At 36.7% G+C, this 20,385-nt stretch overlaps 1 protein-coding gene across 1 annotated transcript; it reads right to left on the bottom strand.

The window, feature by feature from the left end:
• Positions 1-536: 536 nt before the first annotated feature.
• On the bottom strand, positions 537-19,826 carry xpo6 (exportin 6). Its single transcript, XM_052552004.1, has 25 exons — positions 19,355-19,826; positions 17,774-17,864; positions 14,804-14,916; positions 14,003-14,200; positions 13,759-13,918; positions 13,567-13,644; positions 12,218-12,695; positions 12,006-12,132; positions 9,990-10,099; positions 9,794-9,902; positions 9,621-9,713; positions 8,696-8,765; positions 8,223-8,382; positions 7,617-7,709; positions 7,363-7,510; positions 6,110-6,256; positions 5,845-6,016; positions 4,401-4,556; positions 4,203-4,317; positions 4,035-4,113; positions 3,862-3,954; positions 3,162-3,323; positions 2,771-2,869; positions 1,893-2,123; positions 537-1,131 (listed from the first exon to the last, which is right to left on the bottom strand). The coding sequence occupies exons 1-25, from the start codon at positions 19,355-19,357 to the stop codon at positions 1,030-1,032; spliced, it is 3,387 nt and encodes a 1,128-aa protein (XP_052407964.1). The 5' UTR covers positions 19,358-19,826; the 3' UTR covers positions 537-1,029.
• Positions 19,827-20,385: the final 559 nt, after the last annotated feature.

The raw sequence follows: 20,385 nt of genomic DNA, 5'->3' as shown, positions 1-20,385 counted from the left end.
AGACAACACACCCAACTGAGAGACAGAAGTTTCACACCTCACGTATGATGCTCCAGATCCAGATCCCTTCATTTCCATCTGAACACAGCACACCACAGAGATCACCAAAACCACTTTAACCCAAGCGGAGCTCAGAACAATGCAGCTGCTCATGTTTGATGTTGTCTGAAAGGTCTCACTCTCTTAACAATAGAAAAGACCGCCATCAATACTGAAAACAGACGACTCCCAGGTCTTTCACACAGATCACCTCCTGCGGCCTGTGGAAAAGAAATACAGCCCCCACAGAAATCAAAGTTATTCACTTGTAACCCCCAAAAGTGATATGCTGAAACCCCTGCAATTATAGCCTATTGAGGGCTAGATAAAAATGCAATTAAAATATTAACATTTTTCATAGTTTTAGCTTAACAGCTGAATACTATTTCAGCTTATTCTGCCTTTTAAGGAGCTCATTTGTTTAATTCCTGCAAATTTCCTCACCGTGTGGAAAACAAGACCACATACAAGTAACAAAATGAGAAACAAAGAACACATTTCATTATAAAACTTTATTGAAGGTCTGTTCGTCCTGGATCAGGATGGAATGATATGAAAAAGACGTGAGAGTCCATCTCCGTGGAAATAAGGAGAGGGCAATAAAACCAGACAATTTAAGAGAAAGAAAAATCCAGTGCTCTGCGTGGCACCCATTCACTTTAAAACCATTGAGACACTGAAACAGTCTTGAGACGAATTCGTTCAACTCCTCACCACTGCATTTCAAACGCCGTCTGTTCACATCAACAAAATAAGTGTGCTTTTAGTTCCACCTGTCATCTGTCCCGATTTGGGACGAGTTTCTCGACAGCAGCTTTGGCCTCTTGATCATTGGCAAATCTGTAATATCTAACTGAAATGAAAGAAGCTGAGGAACGGCTCTCGGAGCCCGCCGCCGGCCCCTGGAGAAAGGCGAGACATGACCCCCGAAGCAGCGCTCCTGCAGGAGGACGGGCCGTGGTTTGGCTGGGCGGCAGGGGTGAGGCGCTGCTATAATTTCAAGGTTCCCGCCGGAAGGCTTCCATTGCACAGTCTGTAGAAGCGCAGGTCGTTCACGATGCGATACACTCCCTGAGAAAATGATGGCAGGTCCTGAGAGGGGCGGAAGAGACAGGAACAAGACGTGACTCGCATGTTAAAGCACGGACTGAACCCATGACATCATCCCAGCTGAGTGAACAGGGGAATCTGACAACAACTGGCCACAGATTTAAATTATATTATATTATATATACACATATACACACACACACACACATATATATAAACTAACATTCAATATATAGAATATTCATTTTCAATTTAGGCTGATTTTATTCAAAAACTGTTAAACAAAGTTTCCTAAAACAGCCTTTCTCGGTGCAAAACATAATATTTAAAAAAGTCCCTTTTCATTTTTTAGCCCAAACGATGTAATTAACTACATTTACAACTCATTAGATTAATTAATTGGCACATTGTGTAATTAATTAGATTACATTTTTTTTTATAGCTAGACAGCCCCTAAAATAAATAAAATACACACACACAATTACAAACATATTCAGTGTTTGTATATTTTATATTTTTGTATATTTTAGTATCTGTCTTTATGCTGATTTTAATAAAAAAAAAAGTTTAAAACAAGGTTTCCTAAAACTGGAGTTTTCTTGGTGTGAATTCTCAATTCCCCCCCACCCCCCCTTTAAATTTTTCTGCATGAAGATATATATCTGAGGTATCAGAGCAATGTCCCCCCAAAAAAAAAGAAAAAAAAAAAAAGTGTACCAGCACTTCACATTTGTGAACTCAACACAATTTTTCTCATGTAATCAGTGCTTCAGGTATCAATGTCATGGGTCAGGTTCACTCACCCGCTCTGGCGTGAAGTTTCGGGCAAGCGTTGTTCGTTGGTGGGGGTCGAGGCCTTGGCAGCCATTGAGGAACTCTGGCAGGAAGGAAGAGTAGAATGCTGGGAAATCCACAGCCGCCATGTTGTAGAGCGCCAGCGTGATGTCGTCCTGGAGGAGGTCGTGGCTCTTGTGCAGGAGAACTTGCAGGAGAACGTTTATGAAGTGGAACAGCATGGTGTTCCGGAACAGCTTCTGAAATAACACACAACCACACACACATCAAACCATAACATCCATCTGAATTAAATAAATGCATTACACCTGTTATAAAACAAAGATATACAAGTTTCATTTCTTATTTATATTAAATATTAGTTACATTTGTACTTATATTAAATATATTTTTTATTTATATTTTATATTAAATATGAATAAAAAAATAACCTCAAATTAAATTAAACCTATACTTAATATAAATTAAATATACATTACATTTTATTCGTATTAAATGAGTCACAATGTTTTATGTTAAAAAAAAATATATATATATATATATATATATATATATATATATATAAATTTAACATTTTAAATAGTTAAGTTTTTAATTTTTATTAAATACCAGTGTATTATATATATATATATATATATATATAATTTTATATTTATTTTAAATAGAAGTTTACTTTATTAAATATGAATAACATTTTTATTTATATTGAATGGTTGTTGAATTTTTATTCATATGAAATAAATGATTAATTTAAAATGTTTAAATATAAATACAATTAAATGCATAAAACTATATAAAAATGTGAAAAATATGAAAGGATTTTTCATTTATATATCCATCAAATAATAAGAAAGAACGAACTAAAGAACGAAAAGTGAGTTGTTACCCTGTGGTACAGCTTGTGTTTGGTGTTCAGGACCTCGAGGTAACTCAAGTTTTGCTTGAAGATGTGAATGTCCGGTTGCAGAAAAGACTGACCAAATGCCTGCAAAATCAAATAGATGGCGCTCAGACACAAAAACAGTCCAACACCACACACACACACACACACACACACACACACACACAAGCATTTCCAGAGCCGCAACTGACGCTTGAACTGAAACGACACTCTAGGAAACACTGAATGATATCCAGAAACCAAAAACATTGCGTTGTCTGTGCTCCACACACACAGAAATGTTCTTCAGAACTAATGAATCAATCTCTGAATCAGATCAGCATTGAAGTGAATCAGGCCACGGCTGGATGCTTCTAGAAAGCAGACATGTTGATACCTGCATGGCAGTAATGAACTGTGCTTGGTTCTCCATCAGTTCTTCTGCTCCGCTTCTCTGAACGCTGCTCAACACCGAGCTCTTGAAGAAGAACCTCCAGTTCTGATGGAGAATCTGAAAGAGCAGCTCGAACATCTCGGCTTTCACATCTGGACAGGAACGCTGCACAACACACAGAACAAGATCAGCTGATGACAAAAATGCACGATGCTGTTCAATGCTGACACATTGCATCGAGTTATTTTGTGTCAGCTGTAATTAGCATGTTTGTATATTTGTGTTATATAAATATAAATATCATCTTTTTAGGACATATTATTGTGTTAATATTAATGTAGAGACTAATAAATGTTTTGTATTTCATGAAAGTAGTCTGCTATAGTGTTGAAAAATTGTAATGAATTACATTTCAGAATTTCATCTTTTTGCCAATTTACACATCAGCATATTTTGCTCTGTTTGAACCTCTGAATAAAATTGAGATTTTATTATTTTTACTTAAAAGTGTGAGCTCCATATCACTTTATCAAACTCGAAGAGCTTTAAAAGCTGGTGTATCAAATTTAATACTAAAAACATGACTTTTTTTTCCTTTTTCTTTTTATGATTTTGTCAAGTTCAATAAACCGTTCCATTTTAAAACAAAAAAATGAGTGTATTATGCTGGAAACTCAATCTGAAGCAGTCTGAGGTCTCATACCTCTGCCACGATTGGGTACACCTGATCCAAACAGAGGCTGAGGATGCTGGGTAACAGAGGTTTGAACGTCTGACCGGGTTCTTGAACCACCACCTGAAACAATAACACACAGATAAACTGTAAAAAAAAAGACATGTTTAATAAACACAGAAGCAGCTTTTATTCCACTTTACCTGCAGAATCTTGAGGAACTTCTGAACCACTTTGGAGCCAGAGCTGCCCTCCTGTAAGATGCTCACCGCCAGCTGCTCTCTGAGGAACACGGGTTAGGTAAGTCTGACATCAATGAACAGCTAAGACTGCTAGTGGCTCTCAGTGTCAGCACAAGCTGTGAAGGTCACCTGGTGAACATCCCGAGGAAGGTCTGGATGATCTGCTCGGTGAAGGCCACGCCCATCTGCACACGCAGCGCTTGAAACAGCGTGAGAAAGAAGCTCAGCATCTCATCCGTCACATCTGAGAGAGAGAGAGAGACGTCGTCAGAACAGTCAAACTGAACATGGATGATGAAGACAGGAGAAGGCGTATGGTTTAGTGACCTGGCTGCTGGATGAAGAGGGGGAAGAGCGCCAGCGTGACCTGCACAGACTCCTGCAGACTGTGGTAACAGATCTGACGGGATTTAGTGGCCTCTCCTGAAATACTGTCCACCAGATCCCTCAACACACACAGAGTCTGCTGGATCACCGCTTTACCTGACGGACACACAACGACTTCATTTAACATCATTTTAAAAATTACATCAATTCTCTCGCTCTCTCTTAACTGTCACCCCGTCCCGAATACGGGACGCCTACATTTACTTCACTATATTACAATCAAATCATGACAAACTATATATCGTTGGAAAGGTCTAAGACTCCCAAATATATATTTTACCAATGTTTCTTGTTAAAAATTATGTAGGAAAAGTAATAGATCAATTTATGATAAGAGTGCACCCTCAAAAATCTACATTATAACAGGAGTTTTGATCTTTGTTTAAAAAAAAAAAAAAAAAGTCTTCCTCGTTGCCTTTTTCTCTATCACATTTTAGAAATCATCAGAAATTATTTATCAACTGAAAACTTAAAATCTCAAAATTCATCCTTTATAACCCATTTTAAAATCAGACATTGCTTTACCATGTAAATGATACATCAATATTATGTTACAAAATGTTTTCAGTCATGAATGTGTGTTTATATATATATGTATATATGTATATATGTATATATATATATATATATATATATATATATATATATATATATATATATATATATATATATATATATACACACACACATACATATATATATACACACACACACACACACATATAATTTAATTTTATTTTAATATTTGTTTTTAGCTTCTTTTCTTTACATTTATTCAGCAAGGACTTTTTCAATTGATCACAATATTGAATTCAAATAAAAATATATTTCAAATAAATGCTTTACTTAAATTTTTTTTGGAAATAACTAAGTAAGCAAATAAATAAATAAATGCGTGAATTTGGGGTTGGTTATATATTGGTACAATTGTTTCATGTTTTATAAATAAGTCTCATATGCTCACCAAGTATATTTAGTTTGATGTAAAATATAGTAAAAAGAATTATATTGTAAAAGTACAATTACAAATTTAAAATAGTGGTTTTTCAGTTTTAATATATTGTAAAGTGTAATTTATTCCTGTGATGCAAAGCTGAATTTTCAGCATCATTCCTCCAGTCTTGAGTGTCACATGATCCTTCAGAAATCATTCTAAGATGCCGATTTGCTGCTCAAGAAGCATTTCTTCATATTGTTATCAATGTCGACAACATTTGTGCTGCTTCAAATTTTTCTGAAGACTGTGATCATTTATTTTTCAGCACTCTTCGATGGAGAGAAAGTTCAAAGAACAGCATTTATTCGAAATGATCAATTTAAATGCATACTTGCTGAATTAAAGAATTTCTTTTAAAAATATCTTCTAATCATCAGTTGGTCTTACTGTTGGGGTGATGGCTGGGTGGGCGGGGCAGGAGGCGGTACTGCTGCGTCAGACTGCTGAGGAGCCGCGTGTGATTGGCTGAGCGGCTCTGCCACTGTTGCTCCGCCTCCGGGAGGCTGGGCCACGGCAGCAGCAGCATGTTAGACAGAGCTCGACACACGAGGACGTGAGCCTGAGACAGAAACAACACACATTACATCACAAACAAATACAGACAGAGCCGAGGAGGAACTCTGCCACGCTATCCTGATTTCCAAAACCCCACCTCCTGAGGTAATCTGTGGTTATGATTCTCCGTGATCAGGTTGAAGATGTTCTGCGCCGCCGGCAGTGACACCAGGAACACCGGCCGCACGGTGGTGGCCATCGAGACCAGGAGATGGCACGCAGACAACAGCAGTTTCTCTGGGACCTGCGGCACACACAGATCAGGCAGATTAGCATCTCCCCAGGGTCAAAGAATGAGGAAAAACTGGTTACACACTATAAATCTTGTGAAACTGTAAACCTTAGCACACAGAACCATGTGTTTAGTTACAAGACAACCCACCAACTAAAGACATTAGTACTAAAAACATTAAGACTTAATGGCAATGAATTATGACAGGTTTTTACTTTATAGTGTTTATATTGTAATATTTGATCTCCCTTTTCTGTTTGAAAGAGGAGCTGGTAGTAACAAAGCATACTCATTTCAAAATAAGAGTCTCTATGCATTTTTAGGTTGTTAAGATGTACAATTCCTGCATTAAATGCATTTTTTTTTCCTGGACATTTTTCTGTTATGTTGGTTAAGAAAAAACAGAAATACTGTGAAATTATTACAATTTAAAATAGCTTTGTTTTACGATGACAATTTAAAATGATCAAAGCTGAATTGTCAGCATTACTCCCGTCTTCAGTGTCACATGATCCATCAGAAATCATTCTTATATTGATTTGATGCTCAACAAACATGTCTTATCAGTGTAATCACAGTTGTAGTTGGAAACAGATAAAACAAAATACAAATAAAACAGCCATGGGTTTGAAACAGAGTTAATATTGTATCCCGCTCATCTATCCCAATAAGCAGCTGGAGAGAGTAAAGCATGGCCATTTCAAAATAAAAGTATTTTACGCTTGTTTATAATTAAAAGTCCTTCATCATGCAGAGGGACACTCCAGCGATGGATGCAGTATGTACGGACTAAATTTGTTGAAATTATTTTTTAATGTAAAATAAAATAAGTTACATGTACAAAATACGATAGTATCAGATTTGAGATACATGACAATTCAAATCACAGCACCTTCATAAACAATAAAAACAAAGACACTTTCATTTTTACTAGCATTGACACAATGTTTACTGCCTTCACTTTATCAACAAAATCAAATACTGATCAACCTTTAATTCATTTGTAACGATAAATTTGTACCAATAACAATATGCATGAGTATATATTGAACCAAACATGTTTTGAGTGTTTAAAACTTGCAATTACAATGTCCTACTTTAAATGAGCCCTGACTCACCTTGGCATTGATGAGAGGGGTCGTGGCGGCCATGCTCGACCTGATGAGGTCCACAAACTGCGTTTGATCTTGCTGTCGCTGCACCTCGCCGCAAAACTGAGCCAGCCAATGAGAATACGCCTGCAGAGCAGCCAATGACTGCGCATGGCTGCAAACACAGACGGGTATTAAGCATATCATAAGGGATAATAAAACAATCCACCTTCATGTTAACTGATGGTAAATAACACTGAACAAAGTTTATGAGTACTTACACGTCTATAAGGTCCGGTTTGAGCACTGAAGGAACAGCCATTTCTACATCGTACAGGCTGATCTGAGAACCGTAACACGACACTTCCACCAATCTGAGCGGACAAACACTTCATTCAGACAGCTGGTTACATCTGACCAAACAGCACTCACCTCAGAATTCAAGCTATTATTACTATTCTGTCTTTAAGAATTCCAAAAATGTATACAAAAATGAATACAAAAATGTATTCTTGCCAAGTTTATACAGTATTGTTAAAGCTTTGATACAATGGAACAAAGTCATACAAATGTCCTTATATATATAAAAAAAAAAAAAAACACTCACTTTAAGGGGATTTAACTTTTGGAAATAGAAAAACAAGGATCGCAGTATGGCCTAATGTGATTATTAAACCTCAAAAGGCAATGATTTAATTAAATGTGAACACAGAATATTCAAAGTGAAAACTGTTGCACTTTCTACAGGCCAGTAACTGGTCATAGTGATGCCTGCCTCTAATTTGACGTATAACATGGCATAAAACATGAGAAAACACAGAGGACAATGAACATACACATAAGGAGGGAGTGTTGTTGTTTAGAGGAATTGGGAATCAGGAACTGACCTCTGCACGATGGCGAGAGCGTCGTTAAAGCGAGTGGAGAAAACGTCCCCTGTGAAGAACTCGGCCAGACGTCCCACGGCCTGCAGGAGAGAGCTCAGGTCTCTGAGAGCGCAGTGCAGCTTTCTGCAGTCGGCCTCCGCTGTGAGGTTCAGCCTGCGACCTACAGACACACAGAGAGAGAGAGAGGTGAGAAACCACTCAGTAACAGCAGCTCACTAGCCACATGAGTACAGAAACGCCACTAATAACCATCAGAGCCAACTTTACAAGACTTTACATTGCCTTGTCTATGACCCATATATACAATCCTGCCTTACAATCTGTCCAAAACCATGTCTCTTTTAATGGAACAGTATTTGCATTTGGACACCTGAAAGCATTGCCTGGTTGTGCAGCTCTAAAGGATTTGAAAAAAAAAAAAATATATACATATACAAAACTCGTTCAGATTGTAACAATAAAGAGAAACTCACTTGTTCCTGATCTCACGATAAACTGCTGCAACTCAAGATAGATTTCCAGATCCTCCTGGAGCACCGGAAACTAAACAAACACACACACACACACACACACACACATATTATATTCACCAGGCACGGGATCAGCTAGAGAAAAAAGAAAAAAGGAAATTCGGACCAGGCCCAAAGCCACACCCACAAGTCACACCCAAGCACTCATTATTAAAACTAGATATTTTAGTACATTAAATCATTTATTGTAAAAGTACATTATCAATGTTGAAAACAATTTTGCTGCTTCATATTTTGCGTGGAACTGATGATGCACTTTACTTTTAAGGATTTTTTGATAAATATAAAGTTTCACATTTATTTGCATTTATCAAATATAATAATTAAATTTGTTAATGCGTTTATTAAATAGAAATAATTTTAAATGTCTTCACTCACTTTGTCACTTTCATGCATGATGAATAAAAATAATATATTTTTTTTTTTTATTATACAAATATTTGAGTGGTATCATTGCTTCCACAAAAATATTAAGCAGCAAAACATTGATAATAATGAGAAATGTATCTTCTTGAGCATTTAACCAGCATATTAGAATCATTTCTGGAGGATTGTGTGACACTGAAACTTCTTTGTAAACAACAACAGATTTATAAACATTTCGAATGATGATTGTAGTGTTCCTACTGCTATTCATAAAAATTAACCGCGTCGAGTAACACGTTTCAGCGACAATTCTACTCGCATTTGGCATTTTTTGCTAAATGACTACATGTAAATGTAAATCATGATCTTCATTATAGTTTTGGGGTTTTAAATCAGATTGGCTGCCATATTAAGCATCTATTATACTTGGCAATGAAGAGTGAACGGTTTTCAGTACAAAGGGAGCGAGGATGTAAACACTCAGCCACTCACAAACACCTACCAGAACTGAAAAGGTCTGGGACGGCAGCAGCTCCATCACCCTGGCAACCACCTCCAAACTCTGACGCAGGTATCGCTGCCATTCCGTCTGTTGCTATAGAAACAGAATTAGAATTCTAAGAATTCTGCAGAACAGAACTGATTCTTCTGTGTATGTGTTTGATTGATCCTTACATCATCATCAAGTGTCTCGTCATCGAGTTCTTCCAGCTCACTCTGGTTTAACCTGAACTGGATCCGGTTAAGAACTTCCCGCAGCAGCAGCACTAGAGCATCTTTATACCTGGTCACACACACACAGATTACTGCTGTGTTCTTAAAACAACCTAAACTCAATTCCTGGGCTAACAAACAGTCCACGGAAACGCACCTGTTAATGACACTGTCACTGTCAGCCAATCGGCTTCTGATCTTGGTGGTCAGGTAGTCCAGGAATATACTCCAGATGTCCAGACAGGCCAGATAACCCTCATGATTCGGCTACAACAAATTAAACGCATGTTTAACTGAAGAGCTGCACAAAAGAGGAACGGTTAAAAAATGTATTGCTGAGTCAATCTTTTTAACTGAGTCACGAATTTCGTTTTTATTTTATAATGCATTCTGAAGAGCAATTCTAATGTTAAGGTTTTGTACACCCAAAACTGTCATAACGTAGAAATAAAAGTCCATTTTGTACCATAATTGTAGCCATACAAGTTAAACACTCTTGTTTAAAGGGAACGGGTCTCCTTTAAGGCTTCAATGTACACACCAACTGCTATGATTGAGTAACCTTTACGACATTCAATCAATGACAGCTCCAATGATTATAAACAGTGATCGTTGTTCGCTTTTTGGTTTATAAACAGAGTTTATATAACTAATGATTTTCATGCTACTAGGACACACAGTTGATTGTTTAGTCACTAGAATGATTTACTGATACATAAACATCAAGAAATGAGTTTACATAATTAAGACTGACTATAAAGGAGTCCTTATATGGCAAAACGTTTCTATAAAAGTCTGTTCGAAAAGCCTGCATCAAATTGCGATTGGTTTTCCAAAGAATCTACTGATAATGTACCAACTACGGAATCATTTTGCTTTGCTAGCTAAAATAAAACAAGTTTTTATATATATATATATATATATATATTTTTTTTTTTTTTTCAGTTAAAACACAAGTAACAATTTTTTAGGATTTTAGTTTTAATTAACTATATTAATCCTGCCATGGACTATACTGCATGTAAACTTAAATTGAATAAATTATGTGAAACCGCTTATTCAAAACATTACTAAATATATGTGTGGCAGTATTTTGTAATATATCACAATAATGCACAATATTGTTATCATAAGCACTTTAAAAATACCATGAATAATTAATAATTACTAATTATTAAGATTTTTTTTCCCACCAACTAGTTGAAATGCACAAGGCTGTATGCTGCATCAAAGAGGCATGCGCACTCAGATGTAAACAAGCCCAACATGGATGAGAAGTGCATGGCAGAACGAGTGAAGGAGACACGCTCAGTGAAAATGCACATTCACTCTCTGACAGCAGATGGCGCTAAAGCAACAGCAGAAATTTTGCATTCACCCTGGTAACCGGTTTTTTATTATTTTAACAGCCACCACTCCCCACAAAACTTTCAACATTTAAAATGTAACATTCAAAAGTTTAACTAAAGAAAATAAAGCTGAACTTAATATTTAATGAACCCGAGCTAACATGAACTAACAGTTGTATTTGCCAACAAAGAGTAAAAGTAACTAAGGTTAACTAATCGTAAAGTGTTACCTCTAGTTCTGTTTTTTATTTTATACATTTTGGGGTTATATTGAATTGCACTTTTTTGCAACTAAATTTAAATTTTGTGGTAATAGCCTATACCAAGATAAAAACTTTAGAAATGATCACAACATGAGCACTTAATATGTCCCATACCTTCTAAAATAAAAAACAATGTGATTTTCATGATCCTTCTTATTTTGTAACTAAAATCTTGCATATTCTGCAAGAGGCAAGTAAACTTGTGAGTACAACGTAGGTCATGGAAAATTTTGGTTTCTAAATTCATGGCACCTTCAATAATAGTCACAATAACACACTTCTTGTGGTTGCATACTGACAAAGCCACTGAGACGAAAAAAAAAAAAAAACACCGTCAAGTCCTGACACTTTCAACAAACATTCAACTATGACCGGGAAAACATAAAAATACACCAGGTGCTTTCACTAGTTTGAAAACAAAAAAAGAACGGTGATAGAGTTAAAATTAGAGGAACAGGGAAGGTTTGAGTAAACAGAGTCCAGCAAAAGGAAGTATCAATAGACATTAATATGGTAAGTTAGAGTCGGTGCTTCCTGGAACAATAAGTGAAGGTGTTTTACCTGGTTAAAGGTGTATTTGAAGAGCAAAGCTAGAAATTCCACTAGAGGAAACTGCGCGTTAGATTCGATCCTCCGCAGATGAACACTAACAAACAGCCTGAGGAAATCTGTGAACTTTTCCACATAGCTGAGAGGGACAGACAGGCAGAAAGGGTTAAAAAGCAGCAGCACCAATGAGTTAAATGTTTAAAGCCTACGCATCAATTCCTTACCTTTCGTCTAATTCTTGCAATCTGCTTTTGATAGTGTGCGTGTTGGTGTGCGAGTGCGTGTTTGTGAGTTTTTGCAGCAGGTAGAAAGTCTGTTGAAACATGCGGAGCAGAAACTCCTCAAAGTCCACCGGGACGCAGTTTTTGCACATTAACTCGTTAATACAGTTCATGGCCATGACGCCCAGTCTGGCTCGTTCAGCGTGGTCCACCATCTGACCAGTCCTGCAGTGTCCCCCGCCATTGGCTGGGAGGCCCCCGGGGGCGGAGTCTCCATTGGAAGTGGGCAGAGGTTTTGTTTTGATTGGCTGTTGGCATCCGAAGCGAGCGAAATGAAAAATGGAAGCAAGGAGGGATGGAGTGATTGAAGAGGAGAGAGGGATCCAGCTAAAGAGATGAGCCAAGCATTCCAGCGCTAGAAGACACAGAGCTCCACTTTCAGCTTCCAGAACCATCGGTGTGCTGTCGCCCGCCAAAATGCCTACAGAACATAACAATAAATAACACAACAATCATTTACTAGTAGCTTTCAACTAGAAAGAGACCGTTTTGTGATTTTCAGTATTGGTTGACAACCCATATAACTTAAAATGTTCTATATGTACTCAAAGTTCACTTAATAAAATCTTAATAAAATCTAATAAATAATCAAATTCTGTTATGTGAACATGAATATATATTTATCATTTCTATATTCAAAGTTCACTAATTGACTAACTTATAATGATTATATGATTCAGAACTATATTAGCTAGGGATAAATTAATTTTATGAAATTATTTTCAATAGCTCAGTGGTTTTGTCATTTTACGGAAATTATTATCGGCATACATTTTTTATTAACTCTAATTTAATTATTAATAATAATTTTATGATTCATTATTTATTAGTATTTCATTTTATTTATACATGTACAATTTTCAGAATTTTCTTTTTAAAAATTTTTTTACAAACTAAAACAAATTATTCAAAGAATTACTATTAAATACAGGATAACAGAAAAATAAAAAAAAGTTTATACATAAGTGTAAAATAAAAAAATAAAATAAAAAAAATAAAAAAGCTAAAGCCTTCAAGGCACTTGCAAACAATCAGGCTTTTTCCCCAAACATGCTTTTATTTTCCAAAGTTCAAAGAGTGTTTCTTACTACTGTAAAGTGACATCAAATTCAACTATTTCCATTATCAATTTACACTAATTGAACCAATTTGTTGTTGCAGACCCATTATCAAGCCCCGACCGCATTATATTCTAGTTATCAGCCTGTAAATAACCGATATTAGCGCTCGTTGGTACCACTGATGTAGACCATGTCTTTCAAAACAGACAAGTGTTGAAAGCAGAAGCTCACCTGACTCTCTAGACGTGGGGGATGGAGGGGGAGTGGTGACCGTAACACTGTGTTTGTCCCATACCGTCTCCAGAATCCCTGCGAGGAAAAGAGTTGTTTAAAATGAAACTGAAAGCCCAATCAGATCACACACACATTTTTCAGTGATTAAGGACTAGTAACATCCACAAGAACGAGTTCTGAGCATCTCACCAGTCAAAAGGTTCAGTACGGTGGGGATCTGATCCAGAAGGAGTTTCTTCAGCTCCTCTTTACGAGCGACGCTCAAGTCTTCTCTGGGACAGACCAGCTCTTCTGAGGTCATCTTGAGCAGAACTAAACCCAGCGGCGCTAGGGACGGCGACTGCACTAACTGCAACACAAAACCACAACGATGGAGTCAGACCACTTTAATAATATGATTTAATAATGACACGCAATTAGGAATAAGATGTACCTGTAAGGTGTTGCTGAAGAAGTCATGGTAGAACATCGGCCAGTCCTGGCGTCCGATGTCCACGATGACTTTGCACAGCTTGTTTCTGATGAAGAAAGGTAGCAGTGCATGCTGGGAAAGCAGAAGCTTGGGCAAACAGCTACGAAGTTCTGCTTTGTCTCCACTGGCTACACCAACCCACATCTTGTTCACAAGATTCTGCACAGAAGGACCGACACATTTATTGCCATGTGTCATGTCACATTGAACCATAAAAAAAAAACATTTTATTTTATGTGTTTTGCATAAAATAAAATAAAACCTATTTTTTGTAACACATTAAGATGCGTTTTCATTGCATAGTGATATTATTTTAATGTTAAAAAATTCCTTAAAATTCCCTAAAATACAATAAAAACTAATATTATTGCACAATTCTAGCAAAAAACATCCACTATAAAAACAATTCATAATTCAATTTAGTATTTAGTATAGATCATTTAAATACAGCAGTTTTTGCAATACAAATTTAGGTTAAATATGCTCACTATTCATGAAAATGTTAATAATAATAAAAAATACAAAAATCCTAAAGGCCTAATTTTGTGGCAAGATTTTTTTTCTCTTTAATTACTTTTATTCAGCTGTTCTTTTGGACTTCATATTAAATCAAATAATCCAAAAAAAGTATCACCCCAGGTAAGCATAAAAACTTTAAATATTTTAAACAGTTGGTATTTGTATGGTGTTGTGTGACAATGTTCTTTGCAGTCATGAAAATAATCTACAGAAAATAATGAACTGGTTAACTTTTAACTTTACCTCAAACACGGTAAGACTGTACATCATGACGTATTCGTTTCTGCTGTTGGAGAGGAAGTAGAGGCAGTGCCTCCATGAACCAGGCTGCCCCGCAAAACTGTTCAGCAGCTCTTCTGCAGTAAACAACAAAACAGTCTTTACAAAAACATATAAAGGAGAAAAAAAAATAATTCTAACTGAAACAAACCGAATTGTTGAAATTAGAGAGCGACCGATATTATTGTTGTTGTTTTTGACAGCCGATACCGATATCTTGGAAAGCAGGGGGGTCAGTAGCCGATATAAAGCCAATTTAAGTTTGTTTTTCATTAATATTTAAGAAATTTGCTTGTTACTAATAATATAAAAGCAATCATTTTAATACTTTCTGTATACATTGAATCCTTTGTTTAACCGTTCTGTCTGATTATTAGACAGACTTCTATCCATATTAGACAGAACTGTTAATAACTAGGGGTGCACGATAAATATCGGCCAATAATTAATGTGCATCTTGTCAGTAAAGCCGGTTCTCTAATCAGCACAAGCTGCACAAATCCATGCTGATACTGAACATGGATTTGCAGAGCTTGTCAGTTAACAACGGCTCTGTGTAGTAAACGCTGCTCTATGTGAAATCACGCAAGTGATGGAATTTACCGCTGATTAGAGAACCGGAAGATGCGCATTAATTATTAGCCGATATTTATAGTGCACCCCTAATAATGTAGATGGTGAACAAGAGGGAAAATATGAGCAGAGTTGCGCTGAGGCGCTGCCTTTCTCAGCACCGTCAAAATAAATGTCCCACTTATAACATCGGCCAAGCAAAGACACTTATCGGGCGATGCCGATATTTGAAAAATGCCAAATAGTGGCCAATATATCGGTCTTGGCAATATATCGCTCAACCACTAGTTGAAATCATTAAGATATTTATTTGTGTGTTTGTAGCATTTGACACCAAACAAACCGAAACTCTGGTTACCACAAGCAATACAATAAAAAGGGAGATTACAAGTTAATTTCACAGACACGTAAGAAACAACTTCTGTAAAGTATAGATGAAGGCTGTTCCCACAACTGAAGTTCTTCGCTTCTAAATTCATGACAAGCCACTGATGGTTTGTGTACAAAGGTTTTGCATATTTGCATGAAAAAGAAAACATTGGTTTGTTGCACACCTCTACTGTACATAGAGGAGTTGTTCAAACAGTAACAAAAACCTAAACTCTTGTGACATAGGAACTGAAAAACCATGCACATATGGTTTTGGCTGAAAACATGGTGTGAAATATGGTTGATACCATACAGAGGGTTGTAACGAGGACACAAGAACAGCTGACTTACACTCAAACAGCTTCTGTAAAAATCTCTTTCACACTTCATATTTCACAAAGGAATGTACTTTTAAATATATTTTTAGTGCATTATGGACTAAATGTATAATTATGGAGTCAAGTCTAAAGCTAAAATTTATGTACATCAAGCCATATTTGGGTGAACTGTTACTTTATTACAAACGTATTATTGGTTTTCTCTTAAAGTAAAATGACAATAGCATTGCGCACATCGACATCAACTCAGGTTTTGGAAACTAAAGGTTTCTGATGCAATCCTTGACTTATGCAGGGTCTGATATATAAGCCATTTACTTCCTGATGAAGCAGCGCTTGACTAATTACACAGTTTCACTTTCTCCAAATAGATCACTGCGGAGAAGTGTATATTGATCATATGTTGAGCTACAAAACATAGCACTTATTAGACACATTCCTAACCTTAAAGGGGCCGCATGATCATTGATTTTTATTCGAGGTTCTCTTATAAGTCTTAAAGGCATCGATGCACCAAAACATCCATACTTTATTTTTTTTATCAGTGTTTTCCATTGCATTTAGCAATTTTTTCCCTAAAGAAACATGCATTAGAGAACATGGGCAAATTTGTCACAGAACCAACAATAATATTTTGCAGTCTGTCTATAGTCCTTAATTAAACAGGCCATATTTGTGCTGCTGTGCCTTTAAGAGTGTTATGTAAACTCCAGGGCTTCTGAAGGTCTCATGATTAAGTAAATGTAGGACATCTTAAGACCGACGTAAAAAAGATTTAACACTTTAAACTTCGAAAATACTACTTCAAAACAAAAACTGCTTAATGCTTGAATACCTCTGCTCCCAACCACTAGAATATGTGAATCATCTTTTACTGTACCATCTGATCAAACTGCAAAAACGTGAAGTTCTTGCTCAGTATTCCCGTCTTGTTTTCCAAATGTCTAAAGAGTCTCAAATCAAGATACATTTACTTGACAAGTTACACAGGAAGTCTTGCCCTAGAAGAAACCGATCAAAATGAGTTTAATGAAATCAATGTAATTCAAAGAGAAAATAATTTTGCATTCCCAAATGACAGATGTTCGTTCTTGTTTGAAGCATAAACTCACTTATATACTCTTAATTTCTCAGAAAACAAAACTGCATCTTTGATTTGCGTTTCATGTTAATATATCTTGATTTAAAGATGTTTAGATATCTGTATAAAAAAACACTTAGGTATTTGGGCAGTGTCGGTAACATTTAATGGCAAGACTTTCTGCACCAATTTAAGACCTTTTTAAAAACTATACACCCTGCAAAATCCCTGAAACACCCTTTTTGCATTTTCAGAGAAGTAGGTGCTACACACGAGAAGCAGCTTTAATAGACCTTACTACATTACTTTTACACTCATTTAACAGTATGAACACTACTTCTGTTAGCACACTGCTCCTGACAATTTGCTAAATACCGAACATGCATCTATTAAGTGAATAAAGGGCGATTTTGTGCATCAAGACATTTTTGGAAAGAAGAGAAAACCGAACCTGTCATGATATGAGAAAGACATAACAAGCAGTGGCTTATTCAGATTATAACGACACAAAGGATGACTCTGCAAATCAGGGCATGATAACTGTGTGAAGGCCAGTGCAGGGCATATGCTCACCAATCTCTCTCTTGCGGTCATTGGTGGTGCAGCTGTGGAAAAACTCTGTCATAAGACTCTCCAGGGCCCGTAAGGAGCCCTCCTCTGACGCCTGCAGCACAGAGAGACACAGATGAGGGAGGGAAGGAGAGAATCAGGACATATGACAAGATAAGTCATTTCAATCTGAACTTTTAATGCAGTTACACAGTGCAGCAAACATCGCATTTACAAACTGCAAATCCAGTATACAGAGCCAGAGATACTCAAATCTGTGAATCTATACAGAGAATCCAATTTTGGACTAACAATATATCCCTCAAATGTTTTCACAACTGAATTAAGCTCCCAGCATGCTTTTGAGTAGTTACTGTTATTGGATCGTTTTACAGTTTGCTTGCTTAACAATGACGACAACAGTATAAGTAATAGTAATGTATTCGGTTTGGGGAAATGTTAATAGCTCATCATTTACTAATAAAAGGGATAGTGTAAATATATATTTTTTTACCCTCAATTCATTCCAAACCTGTAAGAGTTTATTCTGTGGGACACAAAGTTTTTTTTTTTTTTTTTTTTTTTTTTAATGTCTCAGTGTTTTGTTATTGTTTTTGTCAATGTTTTTTGTTGTTGTTGTTGTTCAAAATAGACAAAAAAAAAATCAGCTGACAAATTTTTAAATAATATCTTTTTTGTGTGTGTTCTACTTAAGAAAGTCATATGATAAGAACAATACGAGGCTGATAAATTATTTTTTTATTAATTGTAGTTATTTAACTCTAAAAGACTGTGTGTAATGCATCCTGTGGGTTCTTTTTTTAAAATGTATTAACCCTTAAAGTCTGTGCAATGCATCATGTTGCCTTTATCCTTTCCATTTTTTTTATTAACCCTTAAAGTCTACGCATAGTTCATCATGTTTCCTTCTTTTGACAGTTCCCTTTTCTTCAGTGCATGCTTGCCTTCAAAATAAACACAAAAAGCCACGAGTGTTCAGAGAAAAGAGTAAAAATTCTGTAAGATGAATACAGGAAGCGGGCTGATGATGATGGTGATGATGCTCAGGGCTCCGAATTCTTTGTATGAGTCACGACATGTCGCCTGTTGCTTCACACAGCGAGTGTGACGTCCCAGCAGCAGAAGAATGCCTCTGATTTCCTCATAGTATTCAGACTGTCAAGAACTAGACAGGACTCCGTTACACACACATGCAGAAGCAGCTCTGCTCTATGTGTGTGAATATCACCTGAGACCCTTCCAGACTCTATGACAGAATAACTTGAATTTGATCTACGACAGCTACCTGTCAGTCATGAAACATCATTTCACATTAATAAACACCTAAACCAAAGTCTTTTGACGTGCTTACATAAAATTAATGCTTCTAGAATAATGAAATATGAAAATTTGCAGGCAAATAAAGAAGCACTGACCCTTCAAAAGCGTTGCAATTTTTAAGCATTGGTGCATATATATGTTTAAAAATTACGTATTTGCAAAATAAATAAATAAATAAATATATATATATATATATATATATATATAAGGGGTAAAATAGACTCCGAGTGTGTTCAATATATGCATGCATTAATTCTGACTCACCATGCCCGGGCTCTGAGCTTTTCTGCGGCTATAATAATATGAGAAGGATCTGGTTCTGCTCGCTCATGCTTCCTCTGGGGCCTTTAAGTTTCACCTGGAAGCACCGACACCCCGCATCACTGTCCCGTACACAGCCCGTGGACCCCGGGACACTTGTTATTATTGTGTTGATCTAGCGAGAGCCTAGAGGGAGCGAGACTGGAACTGACGCTGGCCGGATACGCGGCGACAAACCGCACAAAACTACTGCGAAACACAGAGAAGAGCGACACAACAGCGGCGTTAGAAATGTGTCGGGACTCTGTTGTTTACGTCTCGGGCGGCGGCAGCGCTGTGTGGGACCCGGTGCTTTATTTTGAGCCCTCAGGAGACTGACAGAGCCACTCCTTTGGGTTGATGGGGTCGCTCTTTCCGTGCAGGCCTCTTGTAGCTTCCTCTCCTCTGCCCATTAAACGAGCGGAAGTGACATCTTCCTCATACTAGTGGAAATGAGCGCGAGTAGAAAGGACATCAACGTAGAGGAATGGTTACTTTAGTGGGCGGGGCTTAGAGAGGAGCGGGCGACTCTGATTGGTTAGGAGTGAACGTTCTAAATCAGGGCTGTCAAACTCAGTTCCTGGAGCCCTACAGAGTTTAGATTTATCCCTAATTAAGAACATCTGATCCAACTAATCAAGTCATTCAGGCTTATTTGAAAACTGCATAGTATGTGTACTGGAACAGGGCTCTAAATCCCTCCAGCAACTGACTTTGACACCCCTTATCTAAATAGTAATTAAATAAATAGTCTCTTTTTTAATGAAGGAGCTTTTCAAACAACACTATATGGATTATTTTATTAGGAAACTTCCTTGTACAAGAAGAAGAAGAAGAAGAAGAAGAAGAAGAAGGAACAAAACCACTGGCCTTTTACACTAGCTTGCACTATTATTTTTCTAATGTCTGTTTTATTTTTATTTATTATGTAACTGAAAAAAATCCATGCTGCGTGCACTGTGTTAATCTAACTGAGACTTGTTATAGCACTTGCA

The sequence above is a fragment of the Carassius gibelio genome, chromosome B3 (genome assembly GCF_023724105.1).
Source record: "Carassius gibelio isolate Cgi1373 ecotype wild population from Czech Republic chromosome B3, carGib1.2-hapl.c, whole genome shotgun sequence".
In the NCBI taxonomy this organism is placed as follows: Eukaryota; Metazoa; Chordata; class Actinopteri; order Cypriniformes; family Cyprinidae; genus Carassius; species Carassius gibelio.
Note: the sequence above shows the minus strand (reverse complement) of the source record. Positions and strands in the feature narration are given on the sequence as shown.

Excerpts from the sequence above, each read along its gene's own strand:
- xpo6 (XM_052552004.1), bottom strand. Across the intron at positions 13,645-13,758 it reads CGTACTGAACCTTTTGACTG|GGATTCTGGAGACGGTATGG; the intron begins GTGAGATGCTCA and ends TTTTCCTCGCAG. Across the intron at positions 12,133-12,217 it reads TTGCAAGAATTAGACGAAAG|CTATGTGGAAAAGTTCACAG; the intron begins GTAAGGAATTGA and ends TGTCCCTCTCAG.